The sequence below is a fragment of the Zeus faber genome, assembly GCF_960531495.2.
Source record: "Zeus faber genome assembly, chromosome: 3".
NCBI classification, from domain to species: Eukaryota; Metazoa; Chordata; class Actinopteri; order Zeiformes; family Zeidae; genus Zeus; species Zeus faber.
Genome location: NC_137190.1, coordinates 16522351 through 16538077, shown reverse-complemented (window position 1 = coordinate 16538077; position 15727 = coordinate 16522351). Strand labels below are relative to the sequence as shown.

General features: G+C 41.7%; 1 protein-coding gene across 1 annotated transcript in view; it reads right to left on the bottom strand.

Annotated features, from left to right (window-relative positions):
* Positions 1 to 227: 227 nt before the first annotated feature.
* Positions 228 to 15727, bottom strand: part of LOC307228611 (CUB and sushi domain-containing protein 1-like) — a gene marked incomplete at its 3' end in the record, with an annotated part of 336038 nt that continues 320538 nt past the window's right edge. Inside the window, exons 62-74 of the mRNA XM_079998326.1 lie at positions 14295 to 14468; positions 11585 to 11651; positions 10165 to 10271; positions 9814 to 9887; positions 9236 to 9347; positions 8698 to 8877; positions 8224 to 8289; positions 7515 to 7676; positions 6937 to 7049; positions 6680 to 6767; positions 6021 to 6147; positions 4143 to 4208; positions 228 to 387 (exon numbers count right to left, since the gene is read on the bottom strand). Of these exons, the coding sequence (XP_079854452.1) occupies positions 228 to 387; positions 4143 to 4208; positions 6021 to 6147; positions 6680 to 6767; positions 6937 to 7049; positions 7515 to 7676; positions 8224 to 8289; positions 8698 to 8877; positions 9236 to 9347; positions 9814 to 9887; positions 10165 to 10271; positions 11585 to 11651; positions 14295 to 14468 (1496 nt within the window). The remainder of the gene's footprint in view (positions 388 to 4142; positions 4209 to 6020; positions 6148 to 6679; positions 6768 to 6936; positions 7050 to 7514; positions 7677 to 8223; positions 8290 to 8697; positions 8878 to 9235; positions 9348 to 9813; positions 9888 to 10164; positions 10272 to 11584; positions 11652 to 14294; positions 14469 to 15727) is intronic.

Below are 15727 nucleotides of genomic sequence, written 5' to 3'. Positions count from 1 at the left end.
ATATTAGTGTTTAGTCCTATTTGTTATTGGTCACAGAACTCTGTGCCATTGCTCAGGTATTACATGTCGGTGTTGCTCTAATCATGGACAAACACTGTGATGACAATGGACCAGCACTCTCCAGCACTGAAGATGACAAGTCCAATTGGCATGCATGTTTCTCTGTGGTCTTCCAGACGGCACCTGGACACTGCCAACCCTTGTCCGGTGGTGGTAGTGGTGTTGGGCTATACCACAGTGCAGACTGTGTTAAGCGTGGTGTCGAAGCGAACCGCCTTAGCCTCGGTTGGCTTCATGTTGGTGTCGTACATGGGGTTCTCAAAGGACGCTTGGCCATTGGAACTTTCATGGCCTACGTAGCCATTGAACTGAACCTTGGGGCGTGTCCTGAAAAACAAAAAACAAAATGACAACACAGTTAATTGCAAAGGTGAGAGCTCAGTATGACATAATACAATGCAGAGCTTAATGATAATGGTTGCCCGAGGGCAACCAAATTTGGCCCATTGTCGACCTTAGGAAGAAGGAGAAGAATCACCATTAATTGATCTCACAGTTGCAATGCACACGCACATGCATGCAGGTACTGGTGATGACCCGAACAGAACACATACACATACACATGCAGGTGATGGTGAGTTGGAGAATTTTGTCCCCTGCGTTTCTCCCATCCCAGATGTCGTTCCTCGGGGAGGCATCCAGGAGCAGTGGCCAGCCCTCACTGCAATGGTGCCTGGGGACCATTTCCAGGTGTGGATCAATGCCGTGGTCAGGGACAGGACAATGTACTGCATATTTTTAAATGGGGTCCTTTATTTATGTTGAAGGAGACCCATGCGAGCATGGGGAGAACATGCAATCTCCACACAGAAAGGCCCCTAATCAGGAGATAACCCCTCTGAGCACGGTGCCAGCGAACCCTGGATCTTCTAGCTGTGAGGCAGCAGCGCAAGCAATGCACCACTGCGGCACCCATGACATATAACACAATATGGCAAAACTGACAAAGAGCTCCAATATTTAAAACAAATCAAGCAGAAGTTTGTCTTTACGGTCAGTGAACAACAGTTGCCCTTGTTCTGTCGTCCATCCATGCACAAGTCAGGTCAAACCCACACACAGGTAAAATAATTGGCAAAGTGGTAGTTGTCATGAAAGACAAGCCTTTGGACTGCCAACTGTTCTATTTACTGTATCTGATTACCTTTTTTAACTACGTCTCGGTAATCCGAGACTGGATGCAACCAGCTCCACCCAAATGATGTGGAACTATTAGCAGGGAGGATGGCTTGTGTGGAAACACTACTCTACTATGACCTCATTAGGAGAGTCTGTATCTCTGTGTGTGTGCTCGCGGATATCCAACCCGAGGGAACCACTAAGCCTCCCTGCATGTTCAACCCATTACGCTACAAACCTACGTGCACACGCGCACACAGACACACCCACACACACTCTCCCTGCATGGTGGTAAATGCAACTGCTGTATGTTTATACAGTACATTAAGAGCGAGAGGTTTCCAGCTGTAGGAATGGAAAGTAAAATTGTAACTGACTCAAAAGCAACTTGAACACAGAGAAGTAGGGCAGCTTAGTAGAATAACGCCTTCAGACCATATACTAACTATAACAGCCTTTGGATCGGGCTTTGAAATGGCCTTTATTTTTACATTTCAACACTTGTTTTTATGAAAGTTATGTGGACTGGAACATATTTGGGTGTCACTACTGTCAACAGTGACAGTGTAACAATGACCCCTTCGGACCTGCCGTTCACATGTGTCTCGGTATCAGATTGCAATTGAATAACGTTGGACCATATAAAAAGAGGTGGGGGTACAGATCAAGGTAAGAAAGGGTGTAAATGCAGACGGTGAACTGATCACTCAAACCATCACCAGAGGTGCTGAGGGACATATCCCCATGCGCTTTCAATCGTCATCCAAGACCTATACGTAGAAGGAAATATTATGTTTTACACGTGACTCTTGACTCCCGACTCCGTATTCCTGACTCGACACCTCTGCACAGCAGTGGCACTGACCATGGCTAAAAATGAAAACAGATAAAACAACCTTCTCCTCTCCTGTAATAGTCTACCAGTTGTCAAATATGCCCAGTATTAGTAATAATGGCTGTATATAATAATTCAATCCAATACTGGCTTCTTCCTTCACTTCAGAAAGGAAGCAGCAGCAACAACATAATAACAGCGCATGATGACCATACCTGATTCCTTCAGAGCATAAACATTGGAAGTCACACTGGTGCACTGATAAGAATTCTCCGTGGGACAAATAGAATCACCAGGTGGGAATGTAATCTGGATAAATCATATCTAGATACAATCTGGATATGAGACAGATGATAATACAAGGTGTTAATGGGGCCAGTGAAAGTTCTATACCCTACCACTACCTAGTTGGCTTCAAAGAACATTTTTGCAATTATTTCTATATTTCTTTGTTTGACCATGAATGATCTACATTTTTCAAATGGTGCATTTAAAAGTGCAAACACATTTGCGATGTCTAAGGAAGGCTAGGCTAACAAAGTACATGCATTCCAGTGACTTCATTGACCTGCATCATTCTGAAATGTTCATTCTAAATGACATCACGTTGACAGAGATGACAATAAGAGATCAAGGATAAAGTAACGTCTTCCTTTTAACTTTAAAGGTCCCATATTATACTCCTTTTCAATAAGTTAATAGGCCTCTGAGGTCCCCAAAATGTCTTTGAATAATTTTTCAGAGAAATTCCACTCAGATTATGCACTCTAGCCATGCTAACATGCCTCAATGTCCTTCCTGGTCTTGATGGGCTGTTTCTGTGTGTGTCGCTTTAAATGCAAACGAGCTGCTGCTCCCCGCGCACCACTCCGGAACTGTTTGCGGCTTGGGGGGAGGGGGTCTCTATATATCACCCCGTTATGCACAGGGCTTTTTTTTTGTTTCATTAAATTACGAAATGGAGGACATCAATACATCTAAAATAAAAACACGCTGTTTTTATTGGTTTTGTTTGGAGAAACGCGCAGCGGCTTGTCCAGCGGAGCAGAGATCGCTCTGATCGCGCTGTGCACTGGCAACCTTTTTCTTTGTATTTCGGAAAGGTTAAACATACGGGAGATTTACGGGAAAAATATTTTAACTGGAAGTCAGCTCTCCCACTGTCTTAATAAAATACTACAGAATCCCGGGAAAAACGGGAGGGTTGACAGGTATGCCTAGAAAACGGCAAAATATGCCCCTTGTCTACAGTTTTGTCACCGACAGTTGGTTATGATTCCTTTTTTATTTATAAAGATTTGTGCTGGTCTGTGCAGCCAACAACAATGGTTCTTCTCTCTTGGCTCCATTTTGGCTCGACATAATGGTAGCGTGTCCGGTGCATGCGCGGGAAAAAAAATGGTGCACCCTTGCAAAGGTATGGGGGTCAGTTCTAATTTGAATGAGCCTCCACTTGACGTAGGTGGGGGAGGCAAAGTTGAACGCCCTGTTGAATCACATGTTTTCTGACAAAGGCAGCCCACAAAAAAATGACTGGGTTGTCTTATTTCACAGTGTGTGTGTTAGTAGGCCCAGAAACCCAAATGTATGTGCACAAGCACTGAAAAAGTGAGATTTTCATAATATTCAAGGTATGCTTCTGGTGACACACTAGCGCTACATTGACTAAAAAGAAATACATGTAGATGGGTTTTTAATTATTTTAATGTTTCGTGAAAAAATAATAGAAGAAATTTATAATGAAAGCTAGTTTAGCATGTACTCATTTTGGGAAAATGTTTTCTTGAAAATTAAGATTGGTAGCCCACAGATTCTTCAAGCAGCAAGAAATACATGCACAGTCATAAAAACATAGTCCTTGGAGAAATAACCTCTTTGTTTTATCATGAGTGTTTTGTCGTAGCCATTTTTGGTGGTATTCAACGTCCCTGCAGGGAAAGCGATACAAAATGGTATCAGACAAAGCACCTTGCTTTGTCTCAGTTCATTGTGGAGTGTAATCCACGGCATGATAAAATAAATAAAATAGAAAATAAATCAAGAAATGAGGAGCTTGGCGGAGGATGTGGCGGCGGCGGAAAGTCTGGTTATTTTAGAAAACCAGGTGATTGACAGGCGTCAGTCTTACCTGCCGCCAGGCCCCCAGGTGTCTTTTGGTCTCTCATTTTCATCGTCTGTTTCAGCAGACAATGTCCTGTGTACAACCATTGGCTTTAATGTACAGAAACTAACACAGCACAATGCGAGCGTGCCCAAGGTGACGATTCTAAACAGATTCTGAATTCTGCTCATGCAATATTTTCTAATTGTGACAATTAACAAAATGAATATATGTATTGTGAGTCTTAACAGTCCCGTACATACAGCAGCAGCACCAACTTTGAATCCATAAAAAATTGGTGGCATAGGTAGCGACGAGTCTTCCAAGATCCCTCACATTTGAGCAAATGTCAATTTTTACGACACACATGTAGAATACTGCAAACAGGAATGTTATCGATTATCATTGCACAGTTGATGTGTCAGGAAGTGGAGGTGCAAATCGTGTAACACCTACCTAGTAATTACCATTACACAAAAATTATACCAACGGCACTGCTAGACTCTAAACATTAGCTCACACATCGGTCCGTTTGGGACCAGTGCAAAACACTGTATAGTTACTACAACTGGGACATTGTGACTTATTAGAAGGAGCAGCATTTTGACTGTAGGTGGGCGAATGTTGTGTCCTAAAGGCCAAGCTGCGAAGTAGAAGGAAAGCGGAGTGATTTTCAAGGTAGAGAGGTTTTTTTTTTTGTATTGCACTTTGTTCCTTTTTTAAAGAAATATTGCTATTCTGTCTAGCGCGATAAAGCCTGATAAACAAACTCGCTCTGATCACTGCGCAGAGGCGTAGAAAAAGGGGAAAAAAAAAAAAAAAGTGGTTGTCATCTTGAAACTTGGGAGACGCAACGGTGGGATTTTGTACTGCAAATATTTTGCAAACAAAATTCATTTTGGTGATAGAGACGGGCTCATGGATTCCAGAAAGCTCATCGGGTTGGAAGAATGTTGATCGTGAAACGTCGCCCACCCAAAGTCAAAGTGCTGCGATGGTGGCTACTACTAAATGTTGTCATAGTTTTAAGTCAGAAACAGAAAGGTCATACACGTATGCTTACAAAGAATGCATGGTGGGTCTGGCTTATTGGTTTATTTAATGACTTATTTACTCATTAGTTGAATGAATTACTACGGAACAGATGAACTGAATTTGGTCTGATAGGATGGGCATTAATGGTTTTATATAGTCGGTGTAGTACAGAGTAGGGGATTTTATGTTTATCCCTCAAGCCCTGATAACACATGACAACAGGCTGTCAAAAATGAAAAATGAATCCCACAATTTGCACAAACTACATGTTGTAATAACTATAGAAATAATGCGGTTGGCATTGGATGCCAGCGTTATATTAGAGGTTTCTTTCGACTCTTTCTAGAATTTGGTCACTATTACATTCCTCAAACTAGACACACCTGACTAAGATACACTCTAGGTCTACGGTTCGTGGGGTGCACCTTAGAGGACGAGAGGAAGGATCCGCTAATGGATGCAATGCAATTTTAGTGCGGCTTCTTCTGCTTATCTCGAAATAGAAAAGATATGAATGCAGGGGGGGGGGGTTATTTTTTGTCCATGTGAAATGACCCTGCTTGGGGTGTCTATAAGACGATAGCCTTAAAGTATTTTGTGGAAATGCAAGCTAAACAGAATGACAATGAAATAGAAGTTGCAGTATTACACTGTGTTTTTTTTCCCCCCATGAAATGTAGATAAAAAAAAACAGCATGGAATTTGATTAAACAAAAACAAATAGATAAAATTAATTCAAAATACGAACTAAATACAAAATTACACCCGTGAAACACTTATATAACACCTAAAAAGAAAACCCCTATTAAAACTAGCAGAGAAAGAGTTTGATTAAGATCTGGTAGTTTTAGGCGGAGGAGCACAGCTTACCTGTGCTTGTAGAGGTAGAAAGCAAAGCCGGAAAGGATGAGGGCAAAGAACGGAACTAAGATGGCTGCGGCCACAGAACTGCTACTGGTGTAGGGGTTGGATGGGTCCATTGCCGTGGTTACAGGGCCTGGAGTGCACACACACACGCACGCACACACACACACACACACACACACACACACACACACACACACACACACACACACACACACACACACACACACACACACACACACACACACACACACACACATTTGCATGCACCCAAGCACGCACGCACGCATGCAGACACACACACACACACACACACACACACACACACACACACACACACACACACACACACACACACATACACTCACACACTTAGCTGAAGATGGCCACCAGGCAAATATGAAAATAAAAACACATTATTCACACTAGAACTGGGTAATGTTGGGTACATTTCTGAATCAAACCCTTTGCATTGTATTTAATCGTAGATCAAAGCCCTGTTTCACACAGAATATCATGAAAAGTTGAATATGCTTGTTGCACAACAGTGCATGATACTAAGTACGGTGTAAATACTTTATGATTTTGTTTGGAGAAAGCTTTTGTTGGACATGTTTTTGGCTTTTGTTGACATTGGTGCACAGCGTTTTACAGAGCCGACCTACCTTGCCTGGTCAGATGAAACTTGCCAAAGTCTTTACTGTGGATGTGACCCTGGTACACAAAGGACTTCTGGTCCGACTCTGCCGTGACCTTATGGACAAAACACATTTTAAAATCCATTTAATTTCCGTTCTACTGAGGGAGATGAGGTGGTCGGCTGTAAGCTACGACCTACATACTTCTTCATTTCAAGAATCACCTCCATGTTTTCGCTGTGAATGCGATGCAGCATAACAACATGCAAAGAAGAGTGTCTTACATAACCATCCATAGCCCAGTTGTCGTTTTTGAACTTGCTGTAGTAATGTTCTGTCGGACCTTTCACCTGGTAGACCTTCAACAACAACTGGTTCTCTTCTGACTTATACGTCCCTGGGGGGTAGATAGACAGACAGACAGACAGACAGACAGACAGACAGACAGACAGACAGACAGATAGACAGATAGATAGATAGATAGATAGATAGATAGATAGATAGATAGATAGATAGATAGACAGACAGACAGACAGACAGACAGACAGACAGACAGACAGACAGACAGACAGACAGACAGATAGATATTTAAGTAACGTCACTTATTAGCCGGAGAGAAAGAGGATAAATGCAGAATTCCAGGTAAACAGAAACATTTAGAAGGATAGATTTGGGGAGATGTAATTATTTTACAAAACACCCATCTCTTCATTTTAAATTGTAATTGAAACCTACATGTTTCCTTTGGCAAGGTGCTCACCCTGTTCATAAACCTAATGTGACATGTGCACGATGACAAAGGACATCAACTCATCTACCTTATCTATCAACTAGGGAGGTTTTTGCTTATAATGGTTTTTACCTGATAGCTTAATCGACACTCCACTGGTCTCCAACAATGTCACATTTACTCTGCCGCTGGAGGCATTGAAGCCCGTCACGGTCACCGTGGCAACCTGCCGCTTCCCCAGGTATTCGTAGAAACCGCTCCAGTCAGAGTTGGGGGAAAACACATCGACTGGAACTGGAAAAATAGTACGCAAAGAGAAAAGCAAAAGAGACAATGAGATAACAGCGCACATCTCAAATATAATACATGATAAATAAGCATACCATTTAAAAAATAATAGATAAAATTCAACCTCCGTAAAATACAAAAAGAAGGTAAATATATTAAAAAAAAAAATGCCATCTCTAAATCTATTGATGCATAAATCTATTGCACGTATAACTCAGATTAGAGAGGGACATAGAATACCTGTCAGATATGTACATTTTGTAAATCCCACATCATCATTTTGTTTTCAAAGTAAAGTCAAACAAATATAAAGGGGGGCAGTTTAAAAAAATTTATAATTGATTATATAATTTTCCAAGGCAATGATATCCCATAATAAAATGAAATGATGAATTCATCATCTTTTCTTTTCTCTTTTTTTGCAATCCCTCTATTTTGCAGTCTGTTCTCCACTTTCCTTTCCAGCAAAGTTGCATTGCATTGTCATTGTCTGGATTCATATAGTTATCACATAGTTGTAATATGTCACAAGTAAACACTTTATTTCATGTACCATGGATCTTGTTCTTCTGAACATCAGACTCTCCTCCCATGGCTTTGGGTTGAACTTTAACTCCAACTGAAATGAAAGAAAAAAAAGAAACAGCAGTGAATTATTTTCCTTTAGGAAAAGATTTTGTAACAGGGAATAATTAGGTTTATCCCTTTCCTTGATTGTGTTTGGGGAGGACTAATCCCCAGCCATTAATTAAATATGATTACATTTTTCATAGGATTCCATGAGATGCAATAGTTTGAACCATCTACAGTAACTTCTCCAAAATGATATGTTCCCTGGGTTTTTTTTCAACTGGAGTTGCACCATTAAGAGGAGCAATTTTTACCGGGTAGAGCAAAAACAAAAACCTGAAATCATCTGCATTCATAGCTTGGTCCATGCTCATTATGGTTTTAAAATACAAGGAATAGTTAGAAATTCTGTGGCATATCCAGCGTTGTGGGTGTTATTATGAAATGTCCACGTTACCTTTACAGAGAGGGGGCTTTCCAGACCACTTCCCGTCGCTCCTGCAGGTTCTGTGTTCGGATCCCCCCGCCAGATAAAAACCATCCTGACAGGAGTAGATCAATGTGTAGCCTAACGTCGGCAGGTCCATAGATCTCACGTCCACATTACTGGGGGTCTCTGGCTGTCTGCACGAATGGGCTGGGAGACAGATGAACACAAGCACAGGGAGATGTAGAGAGCAAATGAGAGAAAGGGAGAGAGAAAACGAATTATGGAATGGAGCAAAAAGGCACCAGCTACTTCAATAAAATACTCTAGTAATAATAACAATAATGATAACAATAATAATACGAATAATATTGATAATAATACAAATAATAACAATAAATATAATAACAATAAAAATAATAACAACAACAACAACAACAACAATAATAATAATAATAATAATACCAATAATCACAATCATAATCATAATCATAATCATAATCATAATCATAATCAGAAAAGTACTCTAATAATATAATTATCGGTATATTAGCAGCAGATATTTTACCTATACATTCTGGCTGGGTCCCACTCCAGGTCAGGTTCTCCAAGCAGGTTCTGGTGGTGGAACCCAGGATGTGGTAGTTCTTCCGACACTTGAAGGAAATCTTACTGCCAACCTTGAGAAAGAGAGATTTTTGTTGACCGTTAAACCTCCTGGCTCACTGGCTCAATTTTAAACAAATCTATCCAATGCCACATCACCTTGGGCCCACGCTGGGCCACTGATTGTGAACTGTGCACAATGTGTTTGAGATGTACAACGGTTATTAAAGAAAACCCTTCATAATACCTGTTTTATAAGATGTTTTAGACTGCCATATATAATTATTTTCAGAAGTGAAAAATTTCATCTCCAGAAAGTAATATTCATTTGGAGCTCTGGGTTATGAAAATCCCAGATTTTCTGACTCTGGATTTTCCACCTCTGAATATTTTTAAGATAATATTTTCAGGATTCACAACTTCATAACAAAATCAACAACCCGAGTCTTTATGCTGATGTTTTTCAATTGCTCATAGCAATACTATTCTCAACCTGTTATTTTCACAAACAAATAAAGTATAAACTGGCATTTTTCAGACCTGAAATCCTTGAGCCACCACAGGGATGCCATAGGCTGGAATGCCTGGATCACGGCAGCTGTTGAGTACTGGATCTTCACACACACACACACACACACGCACGCATGCACACACAAACACGTACACCCACACACACACACACACACACGCACACGCACACGCACACACACACACACACACAGCCCACCGATTATAACACTGCATCACACATTTGGAAAAGATAAAGTTTTCATGATCCAAATTGTTTGTTTGTTTAGTGAGATCAGTTAAACTTGGAGAGAACAAACACACGTAGTTACACTACTGTTTCCCTCATGTGTATTTCAGTGTTAGGGAGTAGTTTTTCGTTACCTATGCAGGCGGGCTGTTGGCCGCTCCAGCTGCCATCGGACTGACAGACTCTGGAGTTGGAGCCCACCAGCAGGTAGGGGGCGTGGCAGAAGAACTGCACATCCGACCTGTGAACACAATAAATATTTAAATTCAATGTTTAAATAATAATAGTGATAATAACAAAATAATAAGCATTTCTACTACCACCATGTTACAATAAGAGCTGCTGCTCATACTCTTCCTGATATTACAGGAACAAGCCCCTTTCACACACACAGTAAATGTTCCGGTACAGTTGCTCATGGGGTCGTGTGTGAATGGGAGCAGGGATCAATATTCAGACCCTAGTCTTTTAAAGATAGGGATGTGAGGCAGTTCTGAAATCCCAGAAGTCCAAAAACAAATTACGTTGACTATAATTGAAACAAAAATTCCAAATAAAAACTACAATGAAATGAAAGTAGTCTGAGGCAAATTTATCTTTCTTCATCTTTCCGTTGTTCATACTAAATCTTCCATCGTTTGTCAAACAAACAGAAGCACATGGCTCATTATTATGCAGGATGACATCAATGTGCAATGGGACATTTTTGGGACTATTGGGGTTTCGGAATAATGGGGTGTCGCAACAATGGGCAGTCCCCCACACAGGCTGCACGGAGCGCAGAGCTGGAGAGGGAAAGAGCGGACAGGAAGAAGTAGAACGGGTGGAGAACATTTCTTTTCTGGAGGCAGAGAGCGTAGAACAGGTTGGAGTAGATCACACTGATTTAATGCATTGGGTTAGGGTTATTCTGTCTGGGAGGGGTGGGGAGATGGGAAATGAAGTGCTGGTCTCTGAGGGCCAGGAAAAAAATGAAACCGATTCAGATTGTAAGCCCGTTGCGGACATAGATTGTCCAAACGACCGCATCTACACCTGAACGGACTGTCCCTTGCCCCATCTATTCCAGCATTATCATGGCATGAGTGGAAAGGTGAAAGACGGAAATGTACTGGAATGTAGCTGCATGTGTGAATTGTGAAAATCGCTAGCGGTGCTGGAAAGGTTATCCCAGTAACGGGAACTATGCGTAAAAGGGGCTTTAGCCTACTGCTATGTCTATAAGCATTAGTCTAAGCATTAGTATAATATATATATATATAAGCATTAGTCTAAATTAAAATAAAAAAATATATAGAAATGTAAAACACATTTATTTATATATTTTTTATATAAATATCTATATCAGAGATATATATTGTATTTCATTCACATATTTAATGTATTTATGTATTAATGTTGACATTTATTAGTATTTTTATTTTATTTTATTTTATTTTATTTTGACTAAAATGGCATAGTTATGAACATAACATTTTTCATTGTGCAATATACACCCTCAGATGTGATTCCAAATGTGGGTAATATTCATTTCACATAAATCAAAGCACTTACCTGTAGGAGAAGACTTTCCCCTCTCTGAATCCACCTCCTGGAGAGCCTGGATCACCACACAGGACGGCTGGAAAGAAACAAACACGTGTGTCTCATAAACATGCAATAAATATGCAATGATTTTATGTGTTAAAATACAGTGCTTTATAATAAAGAAATATATAAAGTAAGCGTCCTTTCAATTGTGTGTAGAACAGCTAGTGCTGCGTTCCATTGAAGTCGGAACTCTGAAAAATCCAACTTCGTACTTGGAAAAGTGGTACGGTCATTTATGTTGGAATTTTGGAGCCAATCGGTGAAATTGGCGGTGAAATTGACCAAGATAACAGACCTGAAGACACAGCTACAATGGTGGCACTCACTGCTGATGGTGAGCAACAATCCTCTTTAAACTAACCAAGTCTGAATTTGGCCCTGACAGGCCGTGCTAGGGCCACTAGGGCACCCATCATATCGCCCTCCCCCCAATATGTATGACATGTATGGAAGTATGACAGGCGGTGACCCAGTATATATTATATACTGGGTCATACTTCCTCTTTGCCTCTTCAGGTCTCCGCTGTTGGAAGCAAGCCCTCTATTATGGAAAGAAAGGAGAAATGATGTCGGCTGCAGACTTGCGGATATGTGCGGGCTGCTGTGCGCACATGACTCGCAGGGATTCTCACCCGCTGTGCGTCCGCTGTCTCCCTAGTCGCAACTCTACTGATGAAAGAGCGTCTTGGTGGAGGGCAAGGAGGAGGAATTGGCTCTCCCCTCCTCGGGCCTTGTTTTGAGGCCACGCTCCCCCCGCCCCTCTTGATCGCCCTCAGCATCCGTGCCAGGTGGATCAGGAGGAGGGGGTTCTCCATGGACAATCTGAGGGTTAGGATGAAACCCAATCCGGTCTTTCAGCCCAAGAGCATAAAAGCAGGATTTACATGGACCACGATGGATCTCTCTTTGTTCCCTCGTCCTCTGCATGGGTCAGAGGAGGACAAAGAGGCTTCATATTCTGTACCCTGCCCGGGAGCGGGCGCGTGCCGTAGGCCAGTCCTAACAGCTTTTAGTCAGCCATGTATCTCAGAAAATTGGGAAGCCCCTGTCCAAAGATCATCTCTCTCACTTGATAGGGGAAGCGATGTCATTGGCCTACTCTGTGGGTCCTGCCCCACAGAGGGTCATAAAGCGCGTTCCACTAGGGTTGTGGCTACCTGGTGGCCCCTGTTACGAGGGGTTTCGGTCTAGGAGGTGTGTGGCGCTGCTTCTTGGACTACCCCACACATGTTCACCAGATTCTACAGTGTGGACATGACGGCGTCAGCACTGCGTTTGACAGCTGCCGGGTGTTAGCCTGCGTTCAGAGCTCCACTATGTGGTTAAGAGTGGTTACAGTCAGGTGATAAAAGCTGAGCTCTGCACCACGAGCATTGTGGTGGGTCTGGGGTGGGTAATATCTTTTACCTCTGCACCCTATGAATGGGTTATTTTAAGCTGGAATTGAGAGTTGAAGTCACAACCGTCAGTTGGTCCTTGGAAAGGACTACCCGCATACTGGGTTCTATGTCTGCCTTTGGAGGCTTGCACACACATCGGTTCTGAGCTCGAGGTCAGTGAGGATGGGCGCTATACAACACGGCAAAGTAAGAACTCAAGTTCGAAATGAAGTAAAACGTTTGGGTCGTGCTACAACCCTGGTTTTTTGAATGAAGAACTAGAGTTCTTTCTGGTGGCCTCACTGATCGGCTCGCTCAAGAGCTAAATATGTCAGAGGAAGTATGACAGGTATATATATATATACCTGTCATATACCTATGGGCCCGCCCCCCAGTATATATACTCGGGGGGCGGGCCTTATGATGGGTGCCTGAGTGGCCCAATCACAGCCTGTCAAGGTAAAGGGGCTTTCAGCTTTATTTAGTGGAGCTGTCTGGAGACAGCTTAAGGCACAGTAATAACTCTCGTTCTTTATTCGTAAAACCAAGGTTGTAGCATACGTGTTATGTATGTCATGTTAAAGCGCGGACCACCAACTCCAATGACAGATTTCCAAGTTCCCATGGAACGCAGCATCACTTCCTGCTGCGTCTCGACCTGATGCAAACCTGTTGACCTGAACCAGAGCGCGCGCAGCAGCCTTTCCCAACGATGGAACAGAACTGGTGGAATAGTGAAACCAGCTGTTTCCTCCAAAAAGGCACAAAGTAGAAAATGCAAAAAGGACGGCCACTATCTAAAGATCCATGTATGGTCGTTGACGTCATGTCAACCCCGAGTCGGAGCTTGCAGCTTGTTTGTCATGATAATAAAATAAAATAGTGCGCTCCGACTCAATAAAGTATGATATATTTTACAATATGTCCACTTGATTTGTCCACTTCAGAGGGCAGAACAGATTACCGGCAGATGTGAGACGTGCCGGTGCGCAAGAAAAAGTCCCGGTTTGCCAAAAAAGTAAAACGTTGGTACTATGTCCTGGTAAGTACCGGCCCACTTCAAGGGCTGTTAAAATCGACTAAATTGTTTAAATGTTAGAGCTTCATGACATTCATACAGCATTATGTTATCATGAAGCTACATGGTGTGAACTACTAATATATTATTTACTGTAAGAGAATATCTTTCTAGTATTCTCACAGCATGGTAACATGAAAAAACTCGAGTTTTTTGATCCAGCAAATCTGGACATTCATTGTTTTTGATTTGTTTCTGCCACAGCAATTTTACATACGCAGACACTGGGGTATGTCTCCTCTCCATGTTCCGTTCCCCTCACAGGTTACCACGGACGGACTGGACAGCTGGTAACCATGGAAACAGCTATAGCTGACGCTAGAGCCCCACGATTGGTCAGTTCCTTCCACCTTGCCGTGATACACCTGAGGAGGAGCTCCGCACTTTATCACTGGAAAATACGACGCACACACACACACACACACGCACACACACACACACACACACACACAGTAAAATGTTAACAATATTCAAAAATAGCATACAGATTCTATAAGATCTGAAGAAATAAAGTTATATATGGACAGAGAATAGCCAATGAAATTTGACACAGTTGTTAAAAAGGAATTGTTTTTTTTCCTATCCTTTTTTAATGTTGGATGTTTTTAGTACAACTGACAAAGAAGAGTTTGCGACTTTGTTCGACACTATTCAGGTTTCCAAAAAGATTTCCATCCTTTGATTGAGAAGGCTATATTCAGTGTTATGTGAGTTGGGAGCAATCAAGCTCTTTAGGTAAGCCATGCAATATCTGGATTTACTGGATTTACTCCATTAGAATCTACACTGGCTCCAAAGATCAAACAATCCAGATAAACATATCTAAAACAGAGGTTTCCGAATTTCCCCAAGCCAAGGATGTCTGAAATGTGTCATCACCTTGCCAGGGGCCCCCACCATTAAATACTGGGAATCTACAGCATATCTCACTCAGAGGTTAAACAAATACAGTATATTCAACTAATATAAAAGTTAATTATCTTTATAAATTGAAACAATGGCAGAACTGCACAATAGTCTAATGTAATTCTAAATATCAATGTTTTTTTTATTAATATTACATGCCTTCATGATTAGCTATATTATTTAGTTAATTGAATAAAATGAATTTCAAATGAATCCTTCAAAACACAGGAATCAGCCTGCTTCCGGTAGAAGTTCTGCCTCTGCATTTCTCCCATCCTTGTTGCCCCTCCTCGAGGGGGCAGCCTTCAATAGGTCGGCACTCAGGGACCAATTCTAAGTGGTGGATCCATGTCGTGGTCAGGGACACAACAGGGATCTGCACTTTTTTTTGTTATTTAAAATTGGGGTCTTTTTTTTTTTGTTGGACGAGATCCGTGTCATGCAAACTCCACACAGAAAGACCCCTAATCGGGAACGCCTCAGGCGGGAATCTAACCCAGGACCTTCTTGCTGTGAGGCAGCAGGGCAAGCAATGTGCTACCATGCCAGACAATCATTCATCGTTGTATTGCAGTGTTTCACATTCTAGCCTAGAAGTATTCTTGTACATTCCTCACGTTGATTTCTGCATTTTCTTTTATTTGTTAATCTAGGGTTTTATGGCATGCATTATGTATAGCAATCAGCCACAACATTTAAACCACTGACAGGTGAAGTGATTAACATTGCTCATCTTGTTCAAAT